Source organism: Dicentrarchus labrax, unplaced genomic scaffold (genome assembly GCF_905237075.1).
Source record: "Dicentrarchus labrax unplaced genomic scaffold, dlabrax2021, whole genome shotgun sequence".
Classification (NCBI taxonomy): domain Eukaryota; kingdom Metazoa; phylum Chordata; class Actinopteri; family Moronidae; genus Dicentrarchus; species Dicentrarchus labrax.
This window is the reverse complement of record NW_026136719.1, coordinates 30,520,596-30,533,565: the sequence shown is the minus strand read 5'-3', so window position 1 is coordinate 30,533,565 and position 12,970 is coordinate 30,520,596. Positions and strand designations below refer to the sequence as shown.

At 39.2% G+C, this 12,970-nt stretch overlaps 1 protein-coding gene across 1 annotated transcript in view; it reads right to left on the bottom strand.

The window, feature by feature from the left end:
• The window catches only part of si:ch211-186j3.6 (neural-cadherin), a 275,261-nt gene that overhangs the window by 135,118 nt on the left and 127,173 nt on the right, over positions 1-12,970 (bottom strand). The window contains exons 8-12 of the mRNA XM_051380620.1: positions 12,366-12,538; positions 4,697-4,865; positions 4,022-4,192; positions 3,416-3,588; positions 1,221-1,388 (exon numbers count right to left, since the gene is read on the bottom strand). Of these exons, the coding sequence (XP_051236580.1) occupies positions 1,221-1,388; positions 3,416-3,588; positions 4,022-4,192; positions 4,697-4,865; positions 12,366-12,538 (854 nt within the window). The remainder of the gene's footprint in view (positions 1-1,220; positions 1,389-3,415; positions 3,589-4,021; positions 4,193-4,696; positions 4,866-12,365; positions 12,539-12,970) is intronic.

The following is a 12,970-nucleotide window of genomic DNA, read 5'->3' as shown; positions in this document are numbered from 1 at the left end:
GAATGCCAGCAATGATCCTAAGCACAGGAACAGAGATGAGCACAACTGCTGCTGAGCTTCAATGGAAGTGTGCATTCTAACAGTGAAAAATGGGGAAAAAAGTTTTTTTATAGCTCATAATAATGAACACTAAAATATTAAGGCAGCAAGTCTCAAACTGTTAAATTTGACAACAACCAACTGAAATCCTGTGGAATACTCTTAATTCTGCATTCTCCCTAAACTAATTAAGGAGAAGCTACTCAAAGCTGATGCCATATACACCCCAATTAAATTCAAAAATGCCATCTCAGACATGATGCAGCTTGGCTATGGGTGACCTAGCAGTATCCATTCAACCTGCAAAGCACAGTAACTACAATAATGAGAGGCCCTAACAGGCATGCAGAATTGGAAAACATGCCTGATGACTGTATGTGCTGATTTAGGCCATAAAAACCTCAAATTTCCATGGTAGAGCTATTACAACCTGCTGAGAGTAATTACATCTTTGCATAACAGTCAAATCAACACTGAGCTGCCCTCTCGATTAACACACTGTGCTGTAGGGAGCATGCTCACTCTCGAGCATCTCTCACAAACACATTCACATGTTCACACACACACACACACACACACAGACACACACACACACACACACACACACACACACACACACACACACACACACACACACACACACACACACACACACACACACACACACACACACACATTCTCATGTAAAGTACTCTTAGGTGTGTCTTTTTATTTCAGTCTTTTGGTTTAAATTATTCATCAGCAACTTTAATGGATTTAATTGCTTTCAAGAGATCCCTAGAAAATACTGTTGATTAGTTGAAAATCTGTTAGTGGCATGAAAAGGCAGTGTCTATGTATAATCAAATGCAGTTGATAGGATAACTGCACAAATAATGAAGCCTTATTAGTAGAATTAAGTGTGGTTTTAAACGTCAGCATTTTTAGCTGGGATTCCTAAACCTTTGGCTTCATTCCAAGTTTGTTACACAGTTACACTTTGATGCTCATCACTGATTAACAAGTGACATGTCTTTCCTTTAGGCCACCACCGCCACCCTTGTTTATGAATAAACATGTCTTGCATGTTTTTTGTATGAAAATTGTACAAATTCTCTAATGTGTTAGAAATGGACCCATATGTGTTTGTGCTTTTGCTTCCTGCACATGTCAACTGCAACACAAGCCCAACCCCAATGTACCACGATGGGTGTGTCTCGGACAGTGTTTTCTGGTATGACCATGCTGTAGCTGTCTTTCTCCCACTGTGGAGGCTGGTTCTTCACGTTGGTGATGGTAACGGCTAGCTCCACTGAACTGCTCCGGTTCCCCCCGTCTGTAGCCACAATTTCCCTGGTGATGTAGGTCCTCTGTGGCAGAGGAAAGAAGAGGAGAGATCACTTAATGGTGTATTCTTCTATTGCCAAATAGTGTGGCACAGTGATAATAATGGCTTCCTTAAAGAGTTATGATTCTAAATCACACAGATTTCAGCAAGCAATCAATTTTCCACACTTCTGTGCAGGGAGAAGTTGACTGTAGGCTGTAAAAACAAACATACTTGAAGATAATTGTATTTATTGAGCAGTGTTTTGTCAGCCTTACAAGAGCAATTAACTTTAGCCACTGCAATCAGGGAAAATCTGTTTTCGTAACTAAAAGAAATAACGTAACCAAGAGTCTGTGCTCTTAAGGTTGGTCAATTGGCGTATGTTAGAGAACAAATTCAAACTGTGATGACCCAAGTTCACTTTCTTCCATTGTGTTTGTGGTCTTCTGCTTTATGCATCACGTGATGAAGGTTATTTGCACATTCTGCCATTTTAAAGATGTTTTCAAATTCACAAATGCAAGAATTGCTTGTCATAGTGCCCCGTTCTCCATGACCTCCTAAAGATTTTTCTTAGTTATGCAATTTTAAAATTCAATCTTTGCTTATACCAATTAAGACAACTGAGATCATCACACTGGCAAAGGCTGAAGAAACGTGTAGGCAGTGCCTGCTTGTGTATTATACTTTTTTTTATACTTTTACTCATTAGTGGAAAAGTTTTGTATCTTCAGTATGTTCTACTCAGCCATTCTCTCAGGCAAAAATAGTGGCATAGAGCCAGGTGTTGGTGTAAGATACAAGGTGCTGAGGATACAGACATGCATTCCTCTTGGCACTGGAAGATGGTGAGTTGTTGCTTGTTTGGGCTTTTATAATTGTGGCACTCATCTAAGGCACAGACTTGTTTTGCGCAATTTCCTCTATCGCTCGTTCATGTACCGACCAAAATTGTTTTTCTTACTAGTAGCGAAGCAAGGGGTTAGAGGCAGTGAAGTAAGAAAAATATCAGCTCCTGCTGCCAAAGAAAAAGGCTCCAGTGAGGACATTATCACACACTCAGGCTGACTGTCTGCTACTGGACACTGGACTTCTCCCCCTTCACTGTCAGCAATAAAATGCTTGAATGCAAATATACTCTGGCCATGTCCTGGGAGAAGTAGCACTGTTAGAATGATTCATGACCTGGAATCAGTGAGCCCTACCTCCTAATGGTTTACACCATCTTTTTCCTGGCTGACTGGGAGCTTCTTCATACATAGCTGTCAGAACTGATGGTAACTTACCTGACTACACTACTTAGCTTCAGCACTCATCCGACCTCTGCTTCAAAACAATAATTCATTCCATGAAGAAAATGTGAGTCACTTGTTTTTCCTAGGGGATTAAGCCTCACTACAATATCAATACATGGGAATCTGACACAGTGGCATTGAAATAGAAAACAGCCAATCTATAGAGGCATCAGTATTAAATTGATATTGTTTTATAACCTGTTAAAACCAGTTAACCTAATTTACTTATTATTTAACATAATGATAATATGAGGACAAAAAATTTGATTTATTTCATTTTCATTTGTCAAGGATATTTCTGTATTATTCATTTAGTGTTTCTGTTCCTTTCCAACACATTGACATTAGTTGTGAATTAATGGCAATGGCACTATTGAATGGAAAACTGCCTTTGTCATCCATCATCCATCTGACCATGGCTACTCATTCAAGCCTTGTCAATCAAATTTAAGTCAAGCATGTTGGTTTAGTTGCACTCCTAGCATCTCATTTAGTTCTTCAGTAGAATTACAAAATTGCATAATTTCCTTCGAGTGGTTTTGTGCCATTTGGAGTGGCCCCATATGCATGATTAGCTCCAATCATATTTGTAAAATACAATCCAAGGGAGAACATAGGTTATTTGCAGTTGCTAGACATTTTTGCTATAGAGGAAACACAACAGAAAGTCATTTAAACATAGCAACTGTATGATGTAAGCTTTGTAAATAGAAGGTTAAAACTGTCCAAATGGTGATTTGGTATTATTTGTTTTTATACAGTATGTGTGTACCTGAGAAATGGGCTGGTTGACATACACCCAGCCTGTCAGGGGGTTGACCCTGAGGTACTCCGGCTGCTCACTGGACATAGAGTATGTGATGGCTGCATTGGTGCCAAAGTCATCATCATGAGCTGCCACCCGCAAGAAACTAGTCCCGATCATTGTATCCTCACGAAGGAAGTCTATGGCAGAAGAAGAAGAAGTGTGGCTTAGTTGTTCTGTGAGGCGTTAATTTGTTTGTTCTTTGTCTTTTATACTTTATTTGTCAGTGCAGTGGAAGGGTGAGCTCAGGGAGAGCAATAAAAAAACAAAAAAACACATGTAAAATATATAAAACACTAAATACTGAAACACTTCAAGTCTTGCAGAACAAAGCAGAACTTTGATACATCAAAAAATAGATTTTCTGGTGGACTTTTTCCAGGAAAAAATAATGAACACTGATGAGTAAATGGCACACATTAGTTGTAGCCAATATCTCCTGTAATTTTGGAATAATACCATAACAAGGTTACTAAAACATTAGCTTCTTTTTAGTCCATTTTTGCGTGTTTGCTTAGAGTAAGGTGGGTTGAGCTCTCTCCGTCACCATACTTCAGACTAATATCTACTTACACTCATATCGGATGTTCTCAAACTTAGGACTGTTGTCGTTCTGGTCCAGGATGAGGATGTTGAGCTGACAAATGCCAATCAGTGGGTCAGCTGCCTGGTCAGTGGCAGTCACTGTCACTGCATACTCCCGTTGGCGTTCGCGGTCAAATTTCCTGGCTGTCACAATTACTCCTACAGACACAGACATAACGAGGTTGATCAGACAGCTAAATTATACTGAACACAGCTTGGTTTCTTGTCCCCAGAGCATATGCAGTTTAACACTAAAATGATTTCCACTGTTTGCCTTGAAGCTAAACTTTAAAGACAGAAGAGCAGCAGAATGGGTAAGGAAATGAGAGTTTTTCAAAAGTCGTTATCATCAAATCCATGGAGAATTATATTTATTATTCATTTCAGAAATGATTTTAGTGATGGCTTCAATTAATAGAGAACTGAAAGTAAAAATCTGTAAAGTAAAAAAAACTCTTTTCCGTGAAAATACTGAATATACTAAAAATACTGTTTTGTTTGAAGTTAGCCTAAAATAATGTTTTCTTTATTATAGCAGTGATAATAATATGAAATTGAAGACTTATAAACTTCCAAGCACCCTGCATGCCTTGTTGCTCTGCACCAAGCTCTTCTGTATGTGTACACTCATGCAAGTGCAGGTGAGTATGTGTGTTTCAGTACCGGTGTCGGGGTGTATACTGAATGCAGGCACAGTCGAGTCTTTGTGCATAAAGCCGTATGTGACCCTGCCATTGGAGCCCTCGTCAGCATCCACAGCATGAACCTGCAGAACGAACGTCCCCGCTGGCTGGTTCTCCAGGACTGATGTGCTCTCTCGGTACTGCTGACACTGAAGAGAATGAGACAGCGGGCATAGAGGACAGGTGGGAGGAAGAGAAGATCACTGCAATGTAAGTATGGAGGAACTTAGATCAATGCTCCATTCTTTCCAAACTCTAAGCAAGAGTGTGTGGGAAGTGGAATGGTACTTATTTTGAAAGGATGGATTAAAAAATGATTTACTGGTGGGACAAAACGTGTAACATGAACACAAAATTACAAGTGTATAAAGAAAGAGAGCAGGAAGCCTGAGTGTACCTCTTTTATTTATGTATTTTCTACATTTGCTTGTCCTGTGTAAGGCAGATAGTGGTAGTAGGTTCAGAAGCCTATCCCAGCACCCATTGGGCAAAGGTGCTCAATAACTGCTTGGTGATGCGCTAACTGTTGGTAAACATGAAATCTGCTGATCTATTGGCACCAAATGTGTTTAGTACTGTCCAAGTCTTTTTTTATTGGAAATGGGGTCAGCACTTCACAGAGAGCCTCCAGCAGTTTACCAGTAACTGCAGTTATATTCGAGAAGCTAATTTTAAGTGAGATATTGCAAAAAATATCATTTGAACCATTTCTGTCTATTTTACCCATGCCATGTAGGACCATGTTTGTGATTTTTTGATTACAAAACAGACAAAATAATACATCCTATGTATGTGCACGACTTGAACATTTAAGAGTTGCACTGCATGCAATTAACGCCTGTCTTCATCAGAGAGGAATTTGTGTCACAATATATTTGTTTTACGTGGGAAAAATAAGAGTGGGAGTGCATAATGTGGTTAAGAGCGCCTGATGCCTGTGTACTAGATTACCACAATTATCATATATACTGAAACACAGACTCTAAGCCAAAACCTTAACCTCAACATGCAACTGTCATCATATGCCTGTCCAAGCTAAATACAAAAGTCTGACCTTAAAATGATGTTATGACAGTAATAGATATTATGCATTCAACATTCAAATGTCCCTGTTTCTCCCAATTACTTTTCATGCTAAAATGCCAGCTTACAGTTAAAATGAATAGCAAAAGATTTAATTTAAATAATAAAACAACAAGTGAGAATGAAGCAGTGCAAAAGCTGTATACAAATATTTTGCAAATTGCAGGGCGACATTAAACTGGTGAGGTGCAGAAGACAGGCCTAACATTACAACTAAAGGTCAGATGGTGGGGGAGGGGAGACGAAAGGAAACACATACAGAAGCAACTTAAAAAACAAGATCAGAGAGTGCAAGACTGCCTACAAATACAAAGTTGAAAATTACTTTAAAGAAAATGACAGCAGGAAGGCCAGGGAAGCCTTACAACGGGCTACAAACAATCCCAAAGAACATATAATGACTGTTGATAATGACCCTCACAATTGCAAATGATTAAAATTCTTTCTATTGTAGGTTTGACACATGCAATTTCTGGTCGCAGCAGAAAGCGGCGTGGGACAATATACACAGTATAACAGATGTGGATATATTGATTGTCGTGGAAGATGACAAACAGCAGTACAAAATTCTGTCATATCCACAAACAGGGCCGTGACTACGGGCGCTCCATGAGGCTGTGTAATTTCCCCAATCCTTTACACAATGTACACCACCGCCAGCCGAGCCCTCAACCCCTACGTTTTACAAGTTTTCGGATGACACTGCGATAGTGGGTCTTCTTTACTTAAATCAGGTTTTCCTTGGTGCTTTTGAGAAAGAGACAGTGCGGACACAGTGGTGCACACAATTACCTGGATCTAAACTTATAAAACATAAGAGATGGTAATTGATTTTAGAAGGAACAAAGAGTGTTCTGTCATTTGGTAAATCATAGATAAGCTCACTCTCACTGAAAACAATACAGAATAATACTCATCCTCTTCATTCCAAATTCAGTCACAGCAGCAACCTAAAGTAACTAAAACCAAGCAGGCCTAATCAACAGTTCAAATTTGTTTTTACTGATTTGGAATTACTTTTTTTAACTTGACTTCATTGATTTTTTCTTTTCTTTTCTGTCTTAATGTGTTTTGTTATGACCATGTTACGTTATGTTTGTGTATGCTATAGTTTTACTGTGTATGTTATGGTGGCTTTATGTGAGCACTGGACCATCAAATTTGTGGGATAATTAAGTTGACCTCAAAAGAATGCTTCCTTGCCTGAAAACCACCAAAACAACATGCATGCACTGTATGCAGTAATGACCTCATGTCAGCACTGTATTACCACTCTCACATTATAAACTCGTAAGAGGATATGCTGGAAAACAGATTCTGTATGACTGGCATTGCACTTCTAAGAGTAATGTGGTTTTGCTATAAACTCATACCACATAATCTACAGGATATGAAAGAATACAATCCAGACTGAGAATGAAAATTGATTTAATGATTAATTATCTGCTGTCTTGTGTTTGGAGGAAATCCTGGTGATACATAACTATAAGTCAAAATTTTAAAATTCAATCCTAAAACACTAACCCTACCCTCCATTTAACACTGCATAAATTATTGGAGTTAAAATTGGAATTAAATACATAAATGTGATATTAAATGTGTCATTAATTAATTCAAATACCGATTAATTTAATGTAAAATACATATATAATTATTTCACTATTTACATTTACATTTCATGGTCCTGCGTTGCAGTGCTTCATGAATTACTTAAAACTGTCAAAGCCAGCCATCAAACTCAGTGGGTGGGGCCAACGCAAATCTAGCCTGATCCATTGCTTTGGTCTGAAGTTGAGTGCCAGGAAGATCTTCATGAACTTTCTAGGGCAGAGGTCGCTAACAGGCGAGTCTGGACCCAGACACCGTCCTATGCGGACCCAGACCTATAATCAATTAATTATTGAGGATTCTAAATTTTGATGGGGAGCTTCTATTTTAACCAGCACAGCTTTTCTAGTCTTTACGGTATTTGTTTAGCAGATCAGGAAGCTCACAGACCAATCGCATGCTAGTTAAGCCATCCCACGTGATGCTGCTCAGCCAATCAAATCTGTTTAAACAGCGCGACTGAATACAGAGATGAGAGCGATGAGAGAGGAGAGACAGACGGAAAGAGAAGTCAGAGATACATGGAGAGGAAACGGAGAGATGAGTGAGCGAGAGACAACAGAAGATTTATGGCGCTCTCTAAGAAGAGAAAAGTGGATAGAAAATTGAGCTTTTAATGGACAGATTCATTCATATTCATTCTTCCCACTGGGAGCACATAACCAGTGTGTCTCATATGTTCAGAGACCGCAGGGCTGATTAAAAGTGCCAGTGTGAAACGCCACTATGAGACAAAACACAAAGTTTTCATCAAACATACCCACTCAAGTCTGAACAAGCTCTCAGAAAATAAGCAGTCGCAGATCCCAATATGATCACTCAACCAGTATCCTGACCAGTGTTGGGAGTAACGGCGTTTAAGTATAACGGCGTTACTATCGGCGTTATTTTTTCAGTAACGGGGTAATCTAATGAAGTACTTTTCCCATCGTTGCAACGCCGTTACCGTTACTGAGAATGTAAAGTGGCGCGTTACTTGCGTTCCTACAATGTGGTTGAATGAAGCGCAGCGGTGTCAGGCTTTCTGACAGCCACACATCAGCTGCCAGCAGAGGGCAGGGTGGTGATGATGACACCGTTGCAAATGCGATGATGATTGGCTGGGTGGGCGGATGCCAAGACAGAGACAATGGCGACGAGCTAGGGAAATTCAAAGGTAGCAATATCAAACTGTAAGTACCGACACTACTACTCGCTTACTGAAAGTTAAAGGCAAGAATGTTTATGTAACGTGTGAATTTTATTTTCAATATTTATTTTTTATGTATTACTAACTCAGTTACTTTTTGGGATAAGTAATTTGTAACTATAACTAATTACTTTTTTAAAGTAAGATGACCAACACTGATCCTGACCCATTCATTCACTGCCCAACGAGGGAGAGAGGTTAGAGCTCAATTATCTCACTGAACAACAGAAAGTGTATAGAAAGATATAAAAGGGAAAGAAAGAGAAACTGTTCAATTGTAAAGATGTGTTGATATTCATTTATAAAATTTGTTGAGACTGTTAATCAAGATATGAAACAGTTAACAAAGAAAAAGGGAAACTCAAGCTGCTGCTACACTTTATTTTTCAAAGTTAAACACTTTATTTTGTTTTTTAGACTTAGCAGAGGATGTGGAAGCAGGAGCTGCTGACCCAGAGCATGTAGCGAGTAAAGCAGAGGAACTTATTGAAGTTCTTGGAGTTATTTCCGCACTTTCTGACCGAGATATTGACCACAGAGTGACTGCAGATTTATAAGAAGTAGTCCAATAGCGCCACCCAGTGTATTGGAATGTGTTCACTAGCTCTGCATCGATCCATTATCTGGAATTGATTTGTCTTGGCTTGATGCGCAGGGTAACCAATCAGGCGTTAGGTTCCGCCTACCAACTTTTGATGGGTGAGTTTGACAGTTTTAAGTAATTCATGAAGCACTGCAACGCAGGACCATGAAATGTAAATGTAAATAGTGAAATAATTATATATGTATTTTACATTAAATGAATCGGTATTTGAATTAATTAATGACACATTTAATATCAAATTTATGTATTTAATTCCAATTTGAATTAATTAATGACACATTTAAGTAATTATTTAATGGTGTATTTATTTATTTAATTGTGGCACTTTCAGTCCTCCATATTATGATAGCAATTCATTTAGCACTTTCAATTCTTGGTGTGATAAAACCAACAGCTTTCTACTCAGGTTTCTTTCTTTGTCTACAGTACAAATGTTCTGCACTTTAAGTTTTAAGTTGTAAGTTATATGTTATATTTTAGTTTTATTTTATATTGAACATTTTTATATTTTTTTAATTATTATGTTATTACTGTTCTACTTGTGTGTTACCTCAGGGAGTCGGGTAAAGTAAGATTTTCATTGTGCGTACTAGCCTTGTGTTTATACTGTACATAAGTCGTGTTTGGGTTCCTCAAAGATTCTGATCACTGAACTTGTCAGACACACAAAGAGCTTTATTATCCTCATTTAAACACTGCTTGGGTTTCACTTACTCCCTCTACTCTCTACACCTTCTCTCTTTGGTCTTCTCTCATCTTTCTCTCACTTCCTCTGTCTCCATCATCCCTTTTCCTTTCTGTCCTGTCTCAATGGAGTACTGATGCTGATGTGCCACAGACACAGCGAAGAGGAAGGAATCCCTCAGTACTGCTGGCTGATGCCTTCTTTTGACAACTAATTAAAGACAGGAACTCTTTTTATCTTCTCAAGTTCCCTCGCTTCCTGCCTCTTCTCAATCTTCCTATCTCTTCTCCTGTGCCCTTCATGCTACTAGCATGCAACAATGCTTTACCTTTCTCGACCCCTTCAACTTTTGAATGTGAAGTCTTTAAAAGCCTTTATAAATTTTTCAAGAAGCCAAGGAATACATCTGTGCATGTGTAGAATGCATCTTCAGAAACTAGTATAAACAGAAGTACTACGAGTCTGTGGTGTACACAGCTGTCCGTGTTCCGCGTCGGTTTGGGAGTATAATCCAGAATATGGATTGCATCTCTACTTTTTTGCAGATGATGTGCTTTTGCTGGCTCTTTTTGAGAGAATGAGAATTTGGAGTAGCACCGCCAAGTTATACTGATTCCAATACTAAACTCAAGGTATAGGCTGATGAAGTTGATGAGTACCAATCTGATTGGGATCATTTTCATCTATGGTGACATGAGGCCATTTGTAACACAAGTTGGCCATACGTGACTGAATGAATACAACTAATAGTGTAAATACTGAATTTTGTAATGACACTGATGAAATACTGTATTTTTATTTTATTTTGTATTTTCAGTCGCATCTGATCAACATCCAATCTGCTTAATAAGATCTATAAGTATCGACACCAAAACCAATTCAGTAGAATATAGGGAGGAGCACGTGCCGAGCACATCTGCACCAGATGCCAAGTTGCCTGCTGCCTGGAAGAAAAATATGTCCGTAGCTGGCCACTTTTTATGCCAAAATCTAAAAAGTAACGGAGTAATTTATTAACCGGTACTTTTTTTTGTGTGTGTGTGTGTGGGTTTCTCCAATGGCAATTTTCACCTTTGAGTTATGAGTTTTTTATGGGAGTAACTGTAGTTTTACTTGAGTAAAGATTTTCAGTACTCTACCTACCACTACTAGAAACATAAAAATGAATGTGAAATGGCCATATGCGAATGGGCCACAGGGGTATTGTAGGTTAATGAATAAATGTGAGCATTGGTTGTATGTGTATGGGTCTATAGCTGGATATTTATGTCACAGGGAAATGCAGGATCTGGCTATATCCAAGAGATCTGGGCTATCTATACTTCTGTGTGTGTGTCTCTTGGTCCACTGATTCAGCCCTGAGTTCCAGCGAGACTACTACATTATATGATTGGGCTTTAAACAAGATAAAAGGACCTTTCTGTTTCAGTATCCTGCTGCATGGCTGCCAGCTACAGACGAAACACCAACTAACCTTAGACGTCTTTACTAACTAAGAAACTGCCCCCCTTTGACTAAAGACACACAAATAAAGCTGTTTGTCCAGTATTTTCTCTTCCATCTATTATTAGGTTTTTTCTTTGTTCATGAATTTGTATCTGCTTTATTTGTTGGTTTCTTTCATCTTTAGTTATCTTTATTTTCACTTTTCTTTAGCTCAGAAGCCGCATGGTGAGTAGGGGGGTCAGGGGTTTGTTTGTCCGTTGCAATCAGCATCCTGCCAGCAAAGAGAAAGGAATGAATCATAGTGTTGGAGTATGATGCCAGCAAGAGAATCCTGAGAGAGACAATTGAGCATACAGAGAACATAAAACACTGTGGCCCAGGAATCCCTCTCTTTTCCTACTCTCTCTTGGCTCTCATCTTGTCGCCCGTCCCCCTGTTTCTTCCTGCTAAGGGGTGAAGCCGAAAGGGAAACACTTGGCGCTCACTTTCCCCCAGGAGAGTGTGAGTGAGGTTTACTCAGCAAGCCCCTGCTCCTAATCTTGGCTCGCGATACCTCCGGGAGGCTTGAAAAGTCACCTCATTTAAAATTGAGACATGGCTAGAAAAAAGCAGGTGGAGACGTAGCGCTTCCAGAGCGGGTCGGTCGGGATTTCTGCCACATCCCTCAAAGCTTTAATTAAAAGACCAAGATGATGTAGGAGAGAGACGAGAGAGCAGAGACGAGGGGTCAAGCTGGCTAATCGCTCCTCCAGAGAGGAGAGATAGAGGCTAATAAATAGCGGAGACAGACAAAGAGAGAGAGACAGAGGAGTGATAGAGGAGAGTTATGTGGGATAGAGGCTGAAAAAGAGAGCTAGTAAAGGAAGGGATAGAGTGAGAAGTCATTGAGATATATGAAGAAGGCGAGAAAGAAAAGAAAAATTTTGCATGGCAACCGGGAGAGCAGACCTTCATCTAACACTGTTTCAAACACAAGCAGATAATGAGCATGACTAAACAAGGTTTAATGATGTGTATGCCATTGCTTGTCTTACCTTCTCAAAGACGGGCTTGTTGTTATTCACATCATCTACTCCCACTATGACCTGGGCCGTTGATGACAAGGCCTGAGGTCCGCCTGAGGCGTTGTCATCCGTTGCTGTAACGTTAAGGACATATTCAACACCCTGGAGGTGAGGGGGCGGGCTGGAGCGCAGACGGATCAAGCCTGCAATCCAAACATAAGGATTACAGCGGTTAACATAGAACACAAAGTGAGAAGTTACTATTGTAACATCAGTTACATTACACTTGATGCTTATATGTTCAACCTTTAAGTCTGAGATGAAAAGAGGTTGTCAGCATAGTGTTTGTATCATTTGAAAATCTCAAAGATAATACAAACACTTTAACTTCAACTGTTAAATCTGAGTTGACCGCATGTTTACCAGACATGGTAATGAAGCCATTACAGAACATTGGTTGTTTAACACATACAAGTACACAGATGTCTGGTTTAACTAAAGCCTTGTGTCAGGGTTATTATTCATGTCCAGTTTGTTCTTTCATTAGTTTTTTTCAGGTTTAATTGAGGGTCTACTTGAAAATCTCTTCTCATTTCACCAAATCTCCTCTTTTTTATTTGATTTCACATTAGCTA